The 21,955-nt window shown below is 38.1% G+C and overlaps 2 protein-coding genes across 8 annotated transcripts in view; one reads left to right on the forward strand and one right to left on the reverse strand.

Moving 5' to 3' along the window:
- Positions 1-1,754, reverse strand: part of col4a6.L (collagen, type IV, alpha 6 L homeolog) — a 136,428-nt gene extending 134,674 nt beyond the window's left edge. For all 3 annotated transcript variants that reach the window (XM_018229833.2, XM_018229832.2, XM_018229831.2), the window contains exons 1-3: positions 1,632-1,754; positions 1,386-1,533; positions 1,223-1,274 (exon numbers count right to left, since the gene is read on the reverse strand). In XM_018229833.2, coding sequence (XP_018085322.1) covers positions 1,223-1,274; positions 1,386-1,396 — 63 coding nt within the window. In that variant the 5' untranslated portion in view covers positions 1,397-1,533; positions 1,632-1,754. The remainder of the gene's footprint in view (positions 1-1,222; positions 1,275-1,385; positions 1,534-1,631) is intronic.
- Positions 1,755-2,550: 796 nt separating this feature from the next.
- col4a5.L (collagen, type IV, alpha 5 L homeolog) overlaps positions 2,551-21,955 on the forward strand; it is a 93,721-nt gene continuing 74,316 nt past the window's right edge. For 3 of the 5 annotated variants that reach the window (XM_018229834.2, XM_018229836.2, XM_018229835.2), the window contains exon 1: positions 2,551-2,954. In XM_018229834.2, coding sequence (XP_018085323.1) covers positions 2,865-2,954 — 90 coding nt within the window. In that variant the 5' untranslated portion in view covers positions 2,551-2,864. The remainder of the gene's footprint in view (positions 2,955-21,955) is intronic. The other 2 variants (XM_018229837.2, XM_018229838.2) reach the window with 1 other exon arrangement.

Consider the following 21,955-nt stretch of genomic DNA (forward strand, 5'->3'; position numbering starts at 1 on the left):
CAGAGTGACAAAAGAAGGTGAAAAATCAAACTTCAATATTAGAAACAGTCACAAATATAAAATAGAAAGTAACTGGGAAAAGTCTTTATTTCTGGTGAACTATCTGAAACCAACTGAACTGAATAAAGTGTTGGAAGTGAACAAAGCCTTTAACAGTTACCATAATTTAGTTAGGATGTATTAAGTAATTATAGAAATTAGATAATAAACAAAATATGCTAAAGTTAATATTGCCCCAAATCCCTCCCTTTAGCACAATTCCCTCCCGGAATGCCTCCCCCATTGCATAATAAAAGAAGACAAAGAATGACAGGAACAGACACTACTTTGTGGGTAGGATGGTAATTATTCTACACAAGTCTGTCGGTGAATATTTAATTATAAAGTGAATATATACATTTATTATATATAAATCTATATTTACATTAATATAATAATCAGTGTATAAGATCGTTAGGATATCTTATATACGCTGCCATCCTATTAAATGAACTTGTGCACCATTAGCTTTCCCAACTGCATCTGGCCTCTGTATCTCTTGCTGTTCCTGAACTACAACTCTCAACGTGGCTTTTGGACCATGCTGTAATTCAGGAAAAGCCTGAAGATAAAAGGTTGCAAATCCCAATATTAAAAACTAGAGGCAGAAAGTCATAGCACTTCTTGCAACCTTATAAATACATATTTATGGCGTAACATGCTCATCAGCACATAACTATTGCCAGTATATTTTATTGAAAATTCTGTTCACCCAATAACAATGGTAAAACATTTTCTGGGAAAAATATGAGTACTTAAGGTTACCAGGTTAATAGTGCCCACTGCTGTGTTCGTTTAATTGCAAAGGTATACAATAATAGACAATGCTATGTCTGAAGTCCAACTGTAGGACTGAGTGCTGTCACACATCACTGCAGCATAGATACAATATCCAGCCTGCAATCCTACAGCTGCTGTTGGACTACACCTTCCAGAAAATCCTACAATCTTCATCTGATGTGGGATACTGGGAGTTGTAGTCCTCCTGGGACTCAGCTGAGACTTTGTAGAGCTGAGACTTTGTAGATAATATAAAGAATGTGTTTTATTGTAGAGTGTACATGGGTCTGCCAAGGGCATACTTTGGTCTATATAAATGTAAACTGAACATGCAGCTACCACTGAAGAATGTTCCCATTCGGTTGGATGGAGGAATAAAAAAGTAAAACTATAACAAACTCACCCCTTGCACCAGTTGTGCAGCGAAGCAGGCAGCAGCTACCAGCAGGCAAAGTCTGCAAACAAAGCAGAATTAACTCTTTTCAAATCATTTCAAAACAAACACCACAACCCACACTGTCCCCAAACAGCTACTCTAAACTACAACCCGCAAAAGGAACACTTACCGTGTCACCATCTTTCTAATCACAGGCGACTATGAAGAAGTCACCCCCTTTGTCGCTCGCTCTTTAGAGTGTTCCGCGCAGGGGGCTCATTGAAATCTTCTCCTCGGAACTTCGCAACGAAAGTCTAGCGGGGGAGTCCCTGGGGAACCTACAACATAAACAGAAGCATTAGAGGTTCGGTGAAAATAAAAATTCGGCCGAGGGAGTTTAAAGGCTGATGGTTGAGAAAAAGAGCTGCGGGACTACCTGCCTATAAACTCTCTTCGCCTCCGCTGGGTGATCAGCACGGCTCCATGTACAGAACTAGCAGCTGAAAGGAGGCATGGAGGAGACGGGGCGGGGCCTAAGGCTGTCAATCACAAGCAGGTCTTTCTCATAGTTGTAGCTGCGCCTCACATATAGTTAAGGCAAAGGCAGCACCCACATTCATTTTGGAGGGAAACCCTCTCACGCTGGTCATTACCGTCCCTTATAATGTGTGTTAAAATGTATGCCTATTGACGATGTGCTTTCTGACTAAACATCTGCAGGTTGTGTAAACATTAATAATACAGACTGAATATAGATTCAATGACGTAGATGTCTTAATAATCGCTGACAGAAATGACAATCTACACTGGGGGTCTTGAGGCACGGGCAGCAGTTACCCACACACTCCCTTGACCACATAAACGCTAAATTTAACGTAAAAAAAGACTCCTAAAGGCGGTGTGTGTTAGTTCAGCCTGCGCTACACAGACTCGTGCATCAGCATTTGGACAGCGTCAATAAGTTTAAGACGCATTTTCCCTGATCCAAATACGACGGACATCATGCCTGTCTGTGGCGCAATAAATGTCGCGTCTGCACCCGCTAAAGACATCTGGCGCAGTCCAGGACTATGCCAATAGATCACACACTCGCTACCAAAGTGTTTGTTTAACGAAAAGGTTCTAATTGTCTCCCTTAAGGATGACAATATTAGTTTTCAATCACTTTGTGCTTGACTGACACTTGCTATCTAATCCTTCCACGGAAAATAGTCCCTGGAATGCAGTCTATTTAGAAAGGGGAGAGTACATGTAGGAAAAGTGCCTTTTGGGATGGGTGGAACAGGGAGGGAACCCAGGAATTCCTTATCAGAGGGGGGGTATGGTTTTTCATTTTGCAATTGACACACACTCTCACAGTCAGACACAGAACTCCCCTCTTTGTAGATTGTCTTTGGGCAAAAGAGAGAGAGAGAGAAATCACTTGGCGCGGAAGGATCCCACATGCCTTTTTTTGGGAAGAAATAGTCCCGCCTTGCTAAGTTGAGTGCGGAAAAGTGAGCAGGTCTGTGCAGAAGGCTAAAGTTAGTGCTGGGCTCTGGGGTGGCCTTATTGTACTTGTGCAAACGGGATCTCCCTGCCCCCTTCTCTGTGCTCCCCATAATATGTCAGCCCCCCTCAACTGTGCCTTGTAGCCGGAGCATATTGCTACTGCACAGGGACTGCAAGAATGAGGCTTGGAGATTGGCAGCGGGTGCCCTGTGTGCTGGCTGCGCTGCTCTTAGTGCTGTGCTACTGGGCACACAATGCAGAGTCTGCGGTGAGTACATTCTTATTTATACATCACTTATCTTACAGCATCTTCATTTCAGGACATTTACACTGGCAGAATGGGGACAAGCTATTTGTAGGTTTTAATGCAAATCCCATTTGACACTTGATAGGATACTTGCATTTTTTATTTTAATTTTTTTTGGGGTACTTGTCTCTCTTTTTCACTACAATTCCCAGCATCCCGCGCCCGCCGAGAGCTGCGACTTTAGTGAGAGCAGGAGGAGAGCTACAGGTCCCTGCGATGTTTGCACAGATCGTGCTATATTTGTCCACTAGCACCACATGCTCACGTTTCTCAGCACACTGTCCATTCACTGAAATTCCCAGCCATTGGCTTTGGGAATGTTTTGGGATCCTACCCTGGCACTGAGAATGCCTTCATTACAACAGGACTTCTAAGTTGTTACTTTTTTTTTTAAGTCCTGTCTAAGGAATAAGTGTCTCTGGGGCATGAAAAAGAATAAATCACAGCTTGTAGCTTGTCTGCCTCACATTGTCCCCAGGGCGTGTAGATCAAGCTTGTCCCCTGGCTTTCTCTGCTTCTCTCCCTGCTTTATCTTGAGTTCCCATCCAAAGGACAAAGGGGAGAGATCTGTTAAAACTAATGGGGGGGAGATGAGGGTAGCACTGACATTTCCTTTATGTATCAGCAGATAAAGCTACTTTGAATCAGACAGAAGAGTGTGAGTTGTATTCACCTTCCAAAATGTACAAGGAGCCGTTTTTATTTTAGTACAACACTAAGGAAATCATAAATGAAGTCAGCTTAACTGTCAATGGTTTACAATAAGGTGGCAAACTGTTATCATTTACTTTCAGTATATCTTTTAAATTATAATTTTTTTTAAAGATGGACTAACAATAATACAGACAGCCTAATGCCTTCTAATAAAGGTTCAATAGAGGTGAAATGTACCCTGCATAATATATAAATAATTGTTTGTGGCTTCGTCTGGCCTGCCACATACCTTGTTAATTTTTTATGGGTTTGTGACAGTAATGTGTAAAGTGCCGGAAAAATTGACTTTCACTGTAGTCTGTATGAGAAGCCTGTGGCAGGTTAGGCCTCTAAATTCCACAGGAACACAGGCTGGAGTAGTTCTAACATGCCAAAAGAGATGCTGGGGTTTAAAAGGTGGGAAAGAATAGCTAGCTGTGCTGGCAGGTTTGGCTCCCGCGCAAAATCACTGTTATACTGCTTGTTATATCAAATAATGTGATGTTATTTTCTTGTACAGAGAAACACACTTGTCAGTTGTATGACACTCATTTTTGAAACATTAGGGAGTAATTGTAAAGTGACACTTTATTAACCAATCAACAGAGAGATAGTGCTGCTAAGTGATGTATAATTATATCATTCTCATTATAGCAGCACTAGTCTAATTGAATGAACAGGCACCTTGACCCACAACCTTCATCTTTACCCATTGGGATAGCTTCACGACTCTAGTTTTACCCACAACCCAACTGCTTAACCGCCAGCCACCCTGAAATATGTAAATGAAATCATCTTAAACTCATAAGTGATGTCATTCAGCTGCATTTAGGTACCTGCCCAGCACCCTCATTGCTCTACAGGACTTTCAGTTGGACATCCATGACATAACCCCTAGTACATATTAAGGCATGGGTTTAATTTACGATTTAGAAGATCAGATATTTTCTAGAAGCAGAATATTCCTTGAAAGCTTGGATTTAGCTCCATTGAAACAGAGCAAATAAAGGGTGCAAGGCTGTTAATTTTCTTACTGGGTCAGACTACACAGTGCTATAGATGTGTGGCATCCAGAACCTAATATTCAATTACTTTGCATGCTGAAATCAAATACATGCCCTAGATTTCATCAGGACACCGGGGCTTATTTATTAATCATAGGGGGCTATTATTAAGATACATGGTATGGTAAATGCAGAGGCACTGTCATTCAGGAGCATTAGGGATTGGGAGCAATTGCATTTCTTTGCATTAACTGAGAAGGAAGACAATTCCAAACCATTGTTTTTCATTGGGGCACTGTAAGGGTTTGTCCTGTTGTGGCTCCACCCAGGGGATTCAAGGCGGGTTTGTAAAAATGCTAGTGGGTATTTAAATAAAGTATGCTAAATATTATCCATGTGATTGTTCTGCATTGCTCCTTTGAGTCTAGTATACACCAGCATATTGCTTTGCACATCTGGGCCTTGACCATTTAAATAAGCCTGATCAGTGCAGCTCACTGTCCACATGGGGTCATTGTAATTTCAGCCAGCATAAGTTTGGATTTAGTTGACATACTAACCTTTTTAGTAAAGTCTCCATGTCAGGAATGTCTAACAGTGAGAAAGAGGTTTGTCACTTAAGGGCTTTCTTATCAGCATAGTTGCATAGAAATCCAGGCACATGCAGTTCTTGTTTATGCAGTGCTCCCATCCCATACACATGCCCAAGGAGGGTTCATCATCCCATCTTGATTTTACAATTTCTTACTGATCAAAGGGGTTGATGGTCAAAAGATCCCTCTCACAGGTTTTTGAGTTGATCATACTGTTTGGCTAGAAAAAACTTGGGTATTTTGAGGTATTGAGTTTTATAGGTTGTACCATTTTCTATGTATGAAAAGCAGCATGTATCTATTAGAGAGCACGACTGCTACTGACATGCCGGGAAAATGCAGTATAATTGCCAAAGGAATCTGACATATTCTCGTTTCCATAGGATATTACTTTCAACTCTAATTGGCACACATGTATGACAGATTAGACATATGCTATCAGTTGCACAAACATGTTAATAAGTATAAGTATGCAGTATGATTTATTCCCCTAGTAGTGATGGCTTTGTTACTTTCACAGATTCAAGATTAATGCCAACAATTTTGTACCTACCACGTTACAGTCGCCCTTGTACCAGTTTATCCAAACGGCTAGGGGCCTTAAAAGTAATTTTCCAATATACACATATTAGTGAATCCATTTGAACTTTTCTACCCTGTAACCCTTTTTTAAATTAAGCTAATAATATTTGTTGTAGGTAGTTTAAAAAATAGTTGAAAAAATCTCCAATTTCTCGCTATTAAATGATAATTTTTTTTGTATTTCTTTTGAATGGTGTCATGTTTAAATGAAAGCAATTAAAGTACGCATACAAGAATGGATACTATAAGCCATTTATCAAATTGACTTCCAAGAGCCAGAAGCATTTATTATTGAATGCCATGCCAATTAACTTATATCAATTGTATTCTAGGTTGAGTTCTGACTGCATCATCAAAAAAAATTAATTCTGGTACAATTCCCATGCTTATTTGATATTTAAATCTTTTCATAAAAGTATAAAAACATATCCACCCTTAAATATAGTGAGGTTTGTACGTTGGCTGACCTCTTTCTGCCGTCTGTATGCCACCAGCCCTCTTCGAAATAAACTGCATATTAAAAAAAAATTATTCAAGGGCAGAAAAGTTTTGCACTTCCTTATTTTAGCTTGTAAATTTGAATTGCACATTTGACATCACAGGGAAAAAAAGATGGGATGGGATCCGTTATCTGGAAACTCGTTATCCAGAAAGTTCTGAATTACGGAAAGGCCGTCTCTCATAGACTCCATTATAATAAATTAATCCAATTTTAAATGATTCCTTTTTCTCTGTAGTAATAAAACAGTAGCTTGTACTTGATCCAAACTAAGATATAATTAATTAATCCTTATTGGAAGCAAAAGCAGCCTATTGTTAATTTAAGGTACAAAGATTCAAATTACGGAAGATTAATTTTCTGGAAAACCCCAGGTCCCGAGCATTCTGAATAACAGGTCCCATACCTGTACAAGAGTCGACATGTATTATCAAATAAGCATTTGCCAAATTGCACCCTATCTGGACCTCAGGATGGGACCTCTGCCGCTGCCTCTCTGCATTGAAGAGGATGAAATTACATTGCAGCCCTGTATAGGTGATCTAATTGGGGAGATATTCAGAAACACATTTCACTGTCCTATAAATTCCCTTTGGTCACACATTTTCTAAGGCTTATTTATAATAAAGTAGACACAGCTCTAGCAATACCCATTTAAGTGTTATACACTTAGAGCTTGTGCCTATTTGCATTTATCTATATAAGCATCAGGTGTCAATTCTAAAGGCAAAGCCCTGCAAAAACACCTGCATTGACCTGGTATTAAGTAAAGGGATTATTTTGCGTGTTAAACCAGTTGGATCTCAGTGCACCTATGTCTTGCCCCTTATACTACAGGTTCAAGTTGTGTGCAATTCATTATACTGCATAAATCTTTGCTCCTACAGTGTCTGGTCTAGAACTTTGCACTTGATATCAATTAAGCTGGAATGCTCGTAAATAACATTGCTTTGCAGGTAGAAATATGGCAAACATTTTTGTAATTTATTATTTATTCATATCATTTAATCACAGCTTTAGTATTTTGGGATTTCCCTTAATCTTTCACCCTTATTGAAGCCCCTAAATTCTTTTAAATTTTGATATCTTTATTGCTTTCCTCAGGCCTTTACAGCAGATCACTCTAGAAAAGCTTAGACTAATGTCACAGGTTGCCTTTTCAAAAATGCTACCATCCACCCAGTGTTCATAGGGGGCAGATTTTAGTCTAAAACATACTCAACTGTGTACTATCGGCCCAAAATCCACCCTATGTACACTGACAGGCAAATTTCAAATCTGTAGGAACAAGGGGCAGGTTGCTAGGATTGTTGACCCAAACAAACATATACATTTTCAACTTCAGACCAAAAGTGGCAGAATAGAAAGGCTAATCATTTGAAAACCATAAGAAATAGTAAATAGAATAGAAAGGTTCATAATAAAGATATAAGGTGATAAACCTGCTTAGAAGAGGTCCAGTTTTAACAGATTAAAATTTAATATAAAGGATAACTTTTACTTCAGGACAATATCCCTATTCATCTTTAAAAGAATCCAGAGAACCTGATCCATAGATTATACACCAATTTAAGAAAACTTGTACATACACGTCTGTGATTGTCTTTTCATTAAAAGAGCAACTTTCTCAATACATATTTTGAGCAGATTATTAGCAAAGTATAGTTGCATTTTATTGTTTCTTAACCGATTCATTCTAAAGATACTGTATAAGGTACTGATCATGCTAATACGTTGCTCCAAGGCTCTTGAGGGGGGAACCACACAATCTAACTTAGGAAAGCACAGAGCCCTGCAGCAGGGGGAGGGGTTAAGGGTTTATCGTGTAAGGAATTTCGGTGAATTCTCTGCTTCATTCCTTCAAGATTTAAGGCCTAATGGGTAAAAAAAAATGTCAAAGAAGCCCCCAACCCCCCAACTCATCACATTCTCAGCTTCTGTAATTGGGCATGTTTGGAGTTGTCTGGCTGATGGGTCATATGTTAAAGCATTTTGAGGCTGTATTAGAGAGTGCATTCTAAGAAGTAAATGTCTAGAGGATGCCCCTCAGTGTAGTAAAGGTTGATCTCAAACACACATATTAAAATTTTCTTATTTATCCTAGATAGATTTAATGGGCAATGGAGATAACCATATGCAAGGATATGGCTCATGAGCAGCTGTATACTGCCAGTCAGTTTACAGGCTTCCTTGCAAAGTTATTGTCAGAAATGCCGCATTCATGCCATGTCTAATTTGCATTAGGAACATTGCCAAGCCATAATGATTGACCTCCCAGCCATACAAAAATGGAGTGGCTGAGACAGTTGCTTATAAATCCAGCTGGAGTGAATTCACACTGCAAAAATGTAGAGAGGTCAGGGTGCCTTCTTGGACATGGTATACAAGAAGCAGACCTATCAAACGAGCAATAGGTCAACACAAACCCCTCATATGCTGCCCATCATTTAAATAGTACCCAGCAGATTGTCTGCTGCCCATTGCTGTCCTATGGCACATTCCCTGCTGTACTTTTTGCACCTGTCCTTGAAAGATGAACATATAGGAGTAACTTACGAGCCCAGGGGTTCAAGTGCTCTGTAAGTGAGTACTAGGGGGTGTGCTTTTGCTCTTGTGCCCCCCGAAGTTTGTAAATTACTTCTTTAATGTTCCACACCACTTAATATATAAAAAAAACATGGAGGAACACACCCTAAACTTGTTTAGCAATTTTCCCGGGTGCTGGTAAATAAGGCAAATAAAGTAACATAGTACCCCACTCAAAAAAATCAAGATTTATTGAAAAAGATCTGATCCCGTTGAGTGCGGTACTATATTACTTTGTGTATGTATAGAGAGAGAGACAGAGAGAGAGAGAGAGAGAGAGAGAGAGCAATGCTAATTCTATGCAAAGATTTAAAACTGATCTAGACAGAATCTCATATGTGGCTGGACAACCTAAGTGTGAACTGGCACTGCCATTATAAACAGCACGGAAGTTTTGTAACTGGATAGGAAGTTGAATCAAAATCAAGCTAGTAAATCTACTTGCTGTGAGTGACAGTGTATGGTCCTATATTTCTCACTCGTTTCAAAGATATCACCTGCCCATGAGTGAGAGCCCTTGTTGCATTTCTCTGGCAGTTAGAACAGCAATTATAAATGATATTTCCAGCAGCACAAACCTTACCAACATAACATGAATATGTAGACATACCCACAGCAACCTTCTGACATATACAAGTAAAAGTATAATTCTCTTATTTTTTACTTTTTGATGCTACTTTTTTTGGGCAGTGGACTAAGAAGTGTGCAGGGATGGATGACATATGTGACCAGCTGAAACCATCTTTGTCATCAACGTGGCAGTTATTATAAACCTGTGGTAGCCCTAAAGCAACTCTTATAAGAAGGCTTAGTTGTGCTTAGTAAAGAGCAGTACCAATGGTATTACTTTTTTTGTAGTCTTTGTCATGTTTTTCCATGTCATGCCAGCTTCCTTCTTGTGAGATTGGACCATTCCAGATCCTCCCTTATAGCTGCAATAAAGTTTTTAACATCAGCCCATATGACTGCAGCTTTATGATGGTCAAGTGAAGATTGGGGAACACTTAATCAACACTTTGAAGGTTATTTACTAAACCTCAAATTTTTCTGATAAAGCTTTTTTTGCCAAAAATTTAATTTTTTTGTGGAAAAAAACCTCTAATTTTTCAAGAATTATTATACCCCAGTGCTGCAAAAAGCCCAAATCTGAAAATCCGCGATATCGGACCTGTCGAGGTCCTGTATAAGTCAATGGGAGAGTCACAAATCTCAATTTGGAGTTATCATGGTTTGCGCTGGGTTTAGCCCGAAAATCCGACTTTTACGTGATTTCGGGCAAAAACTCAAAAAAGACGAGCGATTTGGGGAAGAAAGACAGACAAGTTCATACGATCCAAATTTTCGCTCAATTTTATGGTGTTTTTTTTCACAATCTGATTAAATCCAGTTTTTTTTTTATTACTAAATAAGATAAAATCAGGCATGGGAGTTTGGTAGTGTTTTTTTTTTTAAAATAAAATATGAGATAAATTTGGATTTTTAGTAAATAACCCCCTTACTCATACTTTATCTTAGGAAATTCCAATGTGCTGATGCCCATTCCTGGCACCAGACAAGACAAGGGCATTGAACACGTGCTGCAGTACTTTTGAGAGGCATCTATTGCTGTGAGGATTTGCTACATCAGCAGCCAAACTTTGCCCTCAGTATTGTGATACTCTGCACTCCTAGTTACACCAGATTGTGTATAGTGTAAGATCACCGTAAAACCTTCAGCCTACTGAGATGTATCACAAGCAAAGCGTAAACTGTCAGATCTGTAAATGTTTACGTTTAAGAACAGTGATTGACAAGAATGTTATTGAACATGATTTTTCATTAATGGTCCCTTTAGAACTTACAGTCCAGTTTAGTGAAGTTGGGATCATAAATAAAAAAACTCAGTTTGTACTTTTGAAAACTGCATGTTCACATTGTTGTACATGAGTGTATAGTGTTAACCACCTTTTTATATGAGTTTAATCATACCTTAATTTATTTGCTAAAACCCTAGAATACCATACAATACAAAATCATCTTTAGACAGATGAAATTATACTCTATACACCCCTCCCCGACCTTTCACCCTGAGATCCGTTTCAGGTTTCAAACTAATGGCAGTTTCATGCTGGTTGGTTTCAAAGAGTTAGGGAGTCATCATAATTCCTAAATCATCCCCAGTGACCCCTTTCTCTCTAGCTGTCAACAAAATCCCTCACCTTGTCCTCATGCTAGTAGTTTGGTGTTACAACTGAATCCTTACTTTCTTTTCTCATAAATAATCAGAGAGTGGATACTACTTGATAGCCTTAACATTGATACCACATGCTTGTTTCCTTCTGCGTTGCTATTATTTAATTGGCTAATAGTGCTGCATAGTGCCACTTCATTTTCCATCTATTGGCAAATACATGAATATCAATAATAATAATAATAATAGTTAGCTTCTCTCTACCTTCTTCAAATATCTCCTTTCCCTTTAAAACTCTACACTCAATATACTTTTTTAATTTACACCAAGTCCTACATTCCCATTAACCTAATTATATTACAGTCCTGGTCTCCTCTCCCAAAGTGCCTCTATATGCTTTATATTCTATTGAGAAATTTCACTCTCAACCGTGCCCAGTATTAGCATTGGCCATCTTTCTTTACATTCAAACAGGTGTGCTGAAAATCATTGCTAAATGGCAAACCCAAATTCACTGGGGCATGCTGGAATCCACTAGTGACTTTAATCACTAACCTGCTACCCTAGGCCAGAGATTCTTTAAAATCTGCCTTGCAGGCAAAAGGCCAGCTTTGTTCAATGAACAACATAATGTTCCCAGTGACTGGCAACAGTTGACATTTGTGTCTGGTCCCATATGGAATAACTGGATATAATTTGTGCTTGTTTTTGATGTATTTAGCTGGGGGATATTGGACACAATCACAACTTTTACCATTGTGGCATTCGTCTTTTTATGGTGTTTTTCAACTTTAAATCATCTTAACTCTTTATGTAATTAGCATTTTCCCTTGCTGAAGCTGAAACGTTATGGTCTGTACACCCTGTCTAATTTTTAACAGTGACTTATTTTTCTCCCGGCAGAGTAAAGCTTAAAACAGGATATATTCATTTACACTCTGGCAAACTTGACATGAACATGTTTAATTAGCCTTTGTAATAACAGCTCATTTAGGATGAGCTGTCTCTGTGACTAAGAGGAAAAGCAGAGTTTACACCCTCTTTTATTTTTCTACAAAGTTTTGGAAAAGTTGGATTACTTAGTGGGAGCTGCCATAATGACATTTTTCGATAAAGTAACCAGAAACACAACTTTTTCAAGCACATTTCAAGCACTGCACTGGTACATTCTTGTTTTTACATAAAAGGTCTATTTTAATAAATGATTCTTCTTAACTCTGAATTTGGTTTTATTTGACATTTTAAAGGGGTTGTTCAACTTCAAAGTCTTTTTTTTTCAGTTTAGTATACTGAAGACTTTTATCAATTATTTCTATTTTTTACTTTCTAATACTGATGTTTAAAGTTAAATTTTTTACCATCTCATATCTTTCTAATGCAGCTCTGGGAGGTTGGGGGTCACAGATTATGTAAACTATTCTAAATTGATACATTAGTTGTAGTAGTAGTTCTTAAATTTTGCCCCATTTAGCAGAATACTTTAAAGGCAGTTGTTAGAATTGATACAATAGTTGCTAATATTCCAGAAATGCTGCTGAGGGATATTGGACACAATCACAACTTTTACCATTGTGGCATTCGTCTTTTTATGGTGTTTTTCAACTTTAAATCATCTTAACTCTTTATGTAATTAGCATTTTCCCTTGCTGAAGCTGAAACGTTATGGTCTGTACACCCTGTCTAATTTTATCAACTAAATGTAGCGTATTGTAACAGTTCAGAATCTGTGCCTGAATTACTGATCTTTCCTACTCAAACACCAGAGACAGGAACATTACATTTTAAACTCAGTAAAAATAAAAAATGGAAAGCAATTGAAAAAAGTCTTTACCTCTGGTGAACAATCTGAAACCATCTGAACTAAAAAAAAAGTGTTTGGAAGGTGAAGAAACCCTTTAAGTTGGAATTTCATTCAGTCAAACCTTCCAGATGTAGAACTTGTATTACATTAAATCAAACCTTTTCTTGTCTCATTGTCAATCCATGATTTTCACATTCACACAGGATTTATTAATAGGTGCCTGCCAACACAACTTACAACAGGCATATAAACCTACCAGCTCTGGTAAGTGCAAATATTATAAGTATAACAGGCCTGGTCGCTGTTTAAAAAGCAGCTACTAATGCCTTTGGAATGCTGTGGTAAACACTCAGTCACAAATGGACCTGTTCCTACTCATTGATCTTTTCTTGTCCCATACATTCTAGTGGGTGATCCATTAATTCATTTATGGATTTGTTTAACTAGAACAAGTAACTTTTTCTTTTCTGTTCCAAGTAATGAATGTTATCCATTTAAGGTTCCCAACTGTTCTGTTTAGCATGTTATTCATTGACCGGGGAACATTCTCACTGATGGATCTATGCTCTTGTTCTAATCATCCATCCATTTGCTTAACATTAACCACAAGTTTAGGCAAGTTTAAAGGCTAACTCTCTTTCTATTTTGTTCTTTTTCTCACTGTCTTTCTTTCTCTGCCTATCCTTCTTCTATATATATAGACCCACAGAAAACTTAATTACTCCCTGCCCTGTGTCAGTATTATATATATATATATATATATATATATATATATATATTAAAATACCATTGATACCTACCATTTTATAACCATGAATACCTACCATTTTTAATTCACAAGACACATATTCAAGACACAAGACAGCAACTTGTAACAAGGTTTTAGTATCCCCGTTGGCATAGACAGCAGTATAAAAATAATTATCATGATTAATTCCTTTACAGCTAGCAAGTTAGTATATTTTTTTATATATACTAGCATGGGACTTGTTATCCAGAATGCTTAGGACTTTTTTTGGATAAGGACTCTTTCCATAATTTGCACCATCAAAGGGCCAACACACAATCCCACATGCAGAATTTAGAGGACATGATTGGCCAGAGTGAGTGGTATTAAATAAAAAGATGGATAGACAAGTAAAATAGCTCTGCACTAGAACCCTTGTGTCTCTAGTTATGTCACTGACATGAAGAGGGAATGGCTTAATTACAATGAAAGCATATACAGGCATGAGCTTGTAGCAGGAATGTCATATCCACCAACTCTTGATAGTGTAGATATCATTTGAGAAAATTCTCTTCCCATGAAGGAAATGGCTTCCAATCTTTGTCTGGATCTCCAGTGAACAATTTCCTCCTTTTGGCAAGAATGACCTTGAATGCTGATACCTGTTCCATTTAAGAACCCATTTAAAGGAGTGTGCACCCACTGCAGATTAGTGTAATTAATGGTTATTGGAACAAAATGGTTTCTTTTGAAAAATGACATTCAGCCCCTATAATTTTATCCTTCTTCCTTTATTTTAGTTTTGTTCCATTCTTTTTTTTTAATAAATAGATTTTAATAGCTGTGGCTCACATGTTGTTTTTATAGCACTTTGGAAAAGAATATATGTCAAGAATCACCATGGGTGACTTCCCTTTGATATTATTTTTTTCTGTGAAAGTGGAGGGCCAAGTTGCTTCTCTTTCCAGTGCAAAATGAACATCTGATGTGTCACAACTCTCTGTCTTGCTTTAGAAATACTAGGCCTTAATTGCACATTGATTGAAATACATGGGCATACCTAAAAACTGAGTGTTTAAGAGTGACCCCCTGGCAGTACCAGTTTTGTCAGAGGCACTAGCACTTTCCTAATTCAGTGTAATTGAAATTGACATCCATCAAGGACTGTTTGAGCACCCCTGGTTCTCCTTCAGAGGACAACAGAAGTCAAAATGTGCCATGAGCCTTTACATAAAGAAAGCCCTGGGCAATATGGAAGAAGAAGGGGCCTAACCTGAAAATAGAACATTCCGTGTCATTTATAACTAGCTTTTGCATAGTTATACAGTATGGGACTTGTAATCTAGACTGCTCGGGATAACGGAGCTCCATAATTTGGATCTTCATACCTTAAATCTGATGAAAAATCATGTAAATATTAAATGAACCCATCAGGTTTCATTATACCTTAGTTTGGATCAAGTACAAGGGACTGTTTTATTATTAGAGAGAAAAAGGAAATAATTTTTACAAATTTGGATTATTTGAATAAAATGGAGATGGCCTTTCTGTAATTTGGAGCTTTCTAAATAACAAGTTTCCAGATAACAGGTCCCATACCTGTGCACACAAAACTTTGCAGTGGTTTTCTGCTGGCACAGTGACGCATGAATTCCGTGGTGTACAGTTGAAAGATCTTTTATTTCATAAACAAGAATAATAACTTTTTATTAAAATTATTTTTTCCAAATTACTATATACAGCATGCACATTTTTTCAGTGCTTCTGTCATAATGAACTATTTGTAGTTCTAAACTAGTCATGTGATGGGTAGGGGTAAAGAGCAACCAACGAGAGGATTTGTTGCTGAAGCAAGCAATACCAGTAGCATGAAATATAAGTAATAATCTATAAAGGCCACTCAAACAAAAATAGATATACAGAGTTTTGTTAGCAAATTTCTGGATATAAAAATGTTGTCTTGTTTACTGTTGATCTTTACCAGGTTGTTACAGGGAATGTATAGCTCAAAATAAGTCAGGCTTAGTTGACTTTAAAATATCTTGGGTTACAGTCATGGTTCTTTTTATGTGCATGCTTGTCATCTTCTTATTTTTACAAATGAAGTTACAGGCCATTTTGAGTGAGGAGAAAGAGTCAATTTTCTTTCTAAACCGGGGTAATATAAAAAAACATTTAATAAGGATTCTTTTGCCCCTTAAAAAGAGGGCTGGGTGCACAGGGCTAAAAAGAGCATCAGATAAACACAAATCCCATTTAGTATTTTCTACTCTTGGTAGGTTGTGATTTACTCAAGCCTTATGCCTGCCGGTGATTAATTGATAGAAACACCTTTACACCCGAAACAATGTCAGGTAAACTGGAGACTTTCCATGATTTCTTGTTTAATGTGTTTTACCCATGGTGATCTTCATTATTCTGGGTGCAAAATAGTATCCGCTGATTTGTTACTCTGCTGATTTTGTGCAGGTGACAAATCGTCCTATGTATCATGACCCTAAAACTTTAAACACTAATTCTAAAATTCTGTGAAATTATGAAACTGAAGGCAAAGAGTTGCGACCCATCTGTGTATGTATATTTACAGATGGTGGGTAGAAGGTAAAACGTAGGCGTCACCTATCCCATCACCTAATTAACCTAATTAACACTTTTTCTTATAATCTGACACCAGATGCCGAGTGGACAAAGTGCTGTGGGATTCGATTGCACTTGGGTCTGCTCCCCCACAGGGCTTTTGACACTGCAGACATGAAGATGTGAGGATCATGGGAAGAGGATGTAATCGAGCTTCCAGAGAATGGAAGGGGCCGGTCCATAGGGCCAGGGTAGAAATCTTGCACCCGGCCCACCCTTAACCCTCATTACACTACTTACACAAGATTTATCTTGATAAACCTTGGTAAAACCTTAGATTCTAACCATGACAACTGAAAGATCCAAAGGACTATGAGAAATAGTTTCCTCAGTTGGCAGTTTTGAGCTCTTCTCTGAAGGCTGAAATATACCTAAAGCTGGCCATAGACACACAGATCCTATCGTACAAATTGAGGATCGTGTGTGGAGTGCTGACAGCTTTCATCCGGCGGAGATCGGTCGTTTGGTCGATCGGTCAGGTTTGATTTTGACCTGACCGATCCCGCCGGAGCCCATTGCACATTGTAATTGGATTGTTCAGCCATACAGCCGAACAATCAGATTACCCCCGATATAGCCATGCTCGTTAATGGCATATCGGGAAAAAACATCAGCTCGTTTGGCGATGTCGCCAAACGAGCAGATCTTTGCGTCTATGGCCACCTTAAGGACTCTAAACACTGAGGGACTGATTTATTAACAGCCATGGGTCAGATTGGGTCTATCATTATAAAAAAACACGTCAGTTTTGTATCTTAATCATGTTTTTTATTGCCTTCTCTTCCACCCACAAACATTTTTTTCATAGTATTAAACCTTGCCACGTAAATCTTTAACTGTAACCTTAAAACTCTAATTTGAAGAGGCAGCAGAAAAAGGCAAGCTATAGTATGTGATATTAAGACTAAGGAAGGGGCCTCCTTTTTAAAATATGGGTCAGGGTGCAAAAACTATTACAGTATTTCAATATTAAAGCTATGCTAATGACTCACTAGCAGGCGTACACTCATGCTCTTGCTCTTGCCATAAAATTGTGTTTGTAAACTTGTCATATACAGATGTATTGTTGTTCTTTGCCAAGTTCTCTGCTGCTTGTTATTTTTCTCTATTTCTAGCTTACCGGCTTTTATCTTTATAAAAATATATAGTGCTGCATTCACAGTAAAGTTATATAAACAATGTTGCACACATACGTAACACAACGGAAGGGGTCATATAGGCTTATGGTACCAGCATTGGCTATTGGGAACAGAACACGAGCAATGGTTACATTGTTTGTTATATTTTTAGTACATTTTTTAGCTTACCTGCCCAGAGTGATGTTAGTCCTCTGCTTTTGTACAAACTTTGTGAAAGTCTTTTTAAATGTGGACCCAAGACTTGCAGAAGCATTTAATGCCCTCTTTTTATTTCTGGGATTCCCACATATATAATTTTAGACAGCTAAACTTTAGCTTTTATTAAAGAATGTAATGAACATGAGGGTTAGTACCTAGAAACTGGCTGCATTTAACATGTTTGGTCATGCCTAAAAATGTGCTACTCTTGGAATGCATTACAGTATACACAAGATTAAAAGAACAAAAAATCTCAAGTGCATTTTCTTAGAGGCCCTCAAGTCTCCAGTTCTACTGCTTCAGATATTATTCAGATATTATTCTCATATGTATTCTCTTGGTAAAAATTATAGCAAAAGCCCCTTACAATATATGATACTGCCCAGAATGAAAACATTTATCAGTGGTTTAGTAAATGGTTGTACAGTTATCAGTTGTTTATGTCTTAAGGAAAACATTGGTGGCGGTTGCTTTGACTTTCAGGAGCACTTGCGGGTCAAGCAATAGTAGCATGGAAATGCAGCCATTTTCAAGGAACAGAAATAATATGAAGACAAATATTACAACATGTTACAAGACAATAAATGAGTTATAATAGACAGCATAGCCACTAATAAAAACATTTAACCTGAAGAGACTACTGCCTAGCTGAGATCCTCTTCTAACCTTAAACATCTTAATTTGAAACTAATAAGACAAACAGGATCCGCTCAAGTAGGCTCAAGTAATCCTAGTTACGTTGGGAATACCAGATGGCAGGAGTTGTTTGAGCACTTCTCTGAACAAGTGTGTTTTCAGAAGGGTTTTCTAAGTGAAGAGAATGGATGCTTGAAGGACATTCAGTGGCAGAAGAATTCCTGAGATAACGGCCTGGGACAAGTGTCATAAAATAGGGTTTGCAATAAAAAAGGGTTGGTCAATGGATAGGAACTGCAAAAGGGGCCAGAATGTAATTTACTATTTAGAAATGTTTTATTCAGCGGCATGTATCACTCACAGCTCTTACACTATTCTTATACATTTCTTTGGAACTGTTTAGTAATTCAGATACTTTTTTCTCATTAGGAATAAACAAAAAATATCTGTTGAATGGGAATGGTTGCACAGCAATTCTGATTGTGATGCCAGTATATTGCACATATTGCTAGTATAGATGTGCTAACATTTATACATTTATTTAACTTGCATACAGAAGCAATATATGTGCTTTTGAAAGACTATAAAGAGCTGATAGACGTACTGAGTGACCTAATGCTGATAAAACACTAACAGGGTGGTCTTATGTACAAAGCCTTCTAGTAAATCTGTACAAATGGGAGCAGATTGAAACATGGCCCACCGGTGATAGCAAACCCATACTTATCAGAGATAAATGCAAGGCCACCTTGATTTGTGTTGGGGCCTGGGAAAACCAGACCCCCATTGCAGCCCCCTTATTTTAGATAAAGCAGGACTACAAAACCTATGACCCTTCATATGTTTCTTGATTTCTCAACCCATTCAAGCTCAGCTTGATTAGCCCAGTGCTGATATTCTATACATGGTCTATGTTTGCTCGAACTTTAGTTTAATGAAGTTGCCTGTGTTGTATAACATTGTTATTGTCAGTATTAGTATTTTATAATAGGAAATAAACATGGCCATAAAACTTAATGTGAAATCCTTAGTGTGCTCTTCAAAGCAATTTGGCAATTAATACATTAATCCCCCCCCCCCCAGATTTCATAGTGTTAGCAGTTTTTACATTCAAAAGCTTATTTTACTGATGCAGGAGGTGTCTTCCGATACTTCCCTGCTCATTTCTATCTGTCATTGGGGCAGAAACTGAGCAGGGGATGCTTCTTGCATCCAAGGCTATTGTCACAAGGTACAGAAAGGTATTTTCACAGCAGAATCTGATCCCTGTGTACTCTGACAGTCTGATCCCATGCTTGTCAGCGCACACATATTCAGTGAGCAGATTGCAACCGATAGGCTTTTCTCCGCTGGCGGATCTTTCAATCTAAAAAATGAATATAAATTGCAAAAGTGCTTTCATGTTATGGGTATACCCTTTAAAGTGGACCTATCACCCAGACACAAAAAGCTGTATAATAAAAGTCCTTTTCAAATTAAACATGAAATCCAATTTCTATTTTTTATGAAACCGTTCATAGCTGTTGTAAGCTCAATTAAAAATCTCAGCTGTGAATCAAATATTGTCTGCCCCTCCTCTATGCCTTAGACCTAGAGGTGGGGCAGACAATTACTTTCACTTTCCATTCAGCATCTCCTACATGTCGCTGCTCTCCACACATTCCCCCAGGTCTCTTCTCCATTTAATTGTGTAGCCAGTGCATGGGGATGAACATTGGGTCCCCCATTCTGGTGCACAAACAAGATTCTGAGATGATGCAAGGCTTGCCTTAATAACAGTGTCCACAAAATGGCTCCTATGTGCTTGCTATAATTATGAATTCCCATACTGAAGGAAACAAGATTAAAATAATTTATATAGTGTATTTAAAGTTCATTTTGCTTGACTAATGTGATAAAATGGGATTTTGAATAATTTTTTGGGGTGACAGGTCCCTTTAAGCATCAACTTGTTAAGCAGTACTGTACAATAGAATAACGTGCACATCAAATATAAAGCTTGCACACCAATACTAGCTGATAAAAACGGTTCACAGCTTCAGTCAAATTGATTGAGTTTGATTTGCTATACATGGACCACAATTGGCCGTATCTACCAGAACTATAGTATCCTTAGTTTGCGTGAGCATATTTTTTTTAGACATTGGAAATAATTACTGAGTTTGTATTGTAAGTTCAAACAGAGTGACTGCTACAATTTAAAATATGGATATTATAAATAGATTGTCAGTTTGGAGAATCTATTTATTCTTTATTTTAGCACAAGTTTTGTCCATTCTTGCTCCCAGCAGGTCTAGTCTCCGACTTCAGACTGAGAGTCAAGTGATGACAAGTGAAGTCTTTAACTGTTAAGCACAACTTTATTTTTAGACATCTGGGAGTTATAAACTACTTTTTTATTAGTCCAGTCTACATACGATGGCTTGAAAAGCCTGACATCGTGTTTTCATAGCATGCAATAGCGCAGTGTGAATTGGACGGCATAATAAATAAATACCACATGCTGTTTCATTCCATCTGGAAATCATATGGAAGAAAAGCCCCAAAGGCTCGTGGCAGGAGTCCTAAGTAACATTTAAGCAAAATACGGATATCCTGAATACTCAAATAGAATTTAGCCGTAGTCCCCATTGATCTTACAGATTTGTGAGTGGTGTCGCCTGACAGTTATATGGAGTTGTGGGGAAAGACATTAAAAGTGGCAGCTTACATTGGCCATAATTCACTCTCAGACATTACACGTGCCTGGATGTAATGTGCCAATGAATGTTTCTTGTTTTAAAACATTTTTTATAACCAATAAAAATAGGTAATTTTAGCACCTGTGAACTCTATAAATATTATTGGGTAATAAATACTGTATTTATGCACTAAAATGTCTGTGGTCCCATGGATATGCCATGCAGGGGGCAAAACTATTCACAGTGCCGGCAGTTTTGTTTCAGTTGCATGAGCCGGAGCTGAAGGGAATATTTCTGAGCAGGGGTCCCCCTGTCACCACCACATCTGCCTTTAGGCAGCACGTTTCTCATATATCACTGGGTATAAGGGAAGTGGTGACAGGTGGATAGGGTATTTTGACTGCTACTGTTTTTATAATGATCACAGTGCCAGTCAAAATGCCCCATGTGTTATGGGTCTTAGAGGTCCTACAGGGCTTGAGCTTTAATGATTCTTTGATATTTAATGATATTTTATTGAAAGCAGAAGGGCTCATAGTCTTGTCTGGGGCCCTCCCATAGTCTGGTCCCTTCTCTTCTTACAGCTGTGAATTTTGTGCAAAGCAAGGCAGCTTTATGACATGATTTATAGCCTTTGCTACTTTGGGGAAGGCGTGGAAGTTTCACTAATAGATGTATAGCTAACTTGCTGGAATATTTGTACATCCCTCCAGGTGCAGTTTTTCTGTGTCAGAAATAACATTTCTGGGTACTGCCCTACACACGGGTGCTTCTGTCTTTCCTGCTAGATGAGGTGACAGCAGACTAAATGTTGCCCACCCTCACTGCACCGGCCTTACATCTTTTGAACCGAGCTAGGGGCTTGATCACTAATGTAGAAAGTACAACTGCTCTTTTTACTTAAAGATCCAAATTTCCAGAGAAAAAGAGAAATACATATTTTAATGTGGTGGTAAGTGCTGCCTGAGGGTAGATTCTCACATTGCTGCCTGAGGGTAGATTCTCACATTGCTGCA

The sequence above is a fragment of the Xenopus laevis genome, chromosome 8L (genome assembly GCF_017654675.1).
Source record: "Xenopus laevis strain J_2021 chromosome 8L, Xenopus_laevis_v10.1, whole genome shotgun sequence".
Taxonomy (NCBI): domain Eukaryota; kingdom Metazoa; phylum Chordata; class Amphibia; order Anura; family Pipidae; genus Xenopus; species Xenopus laevis.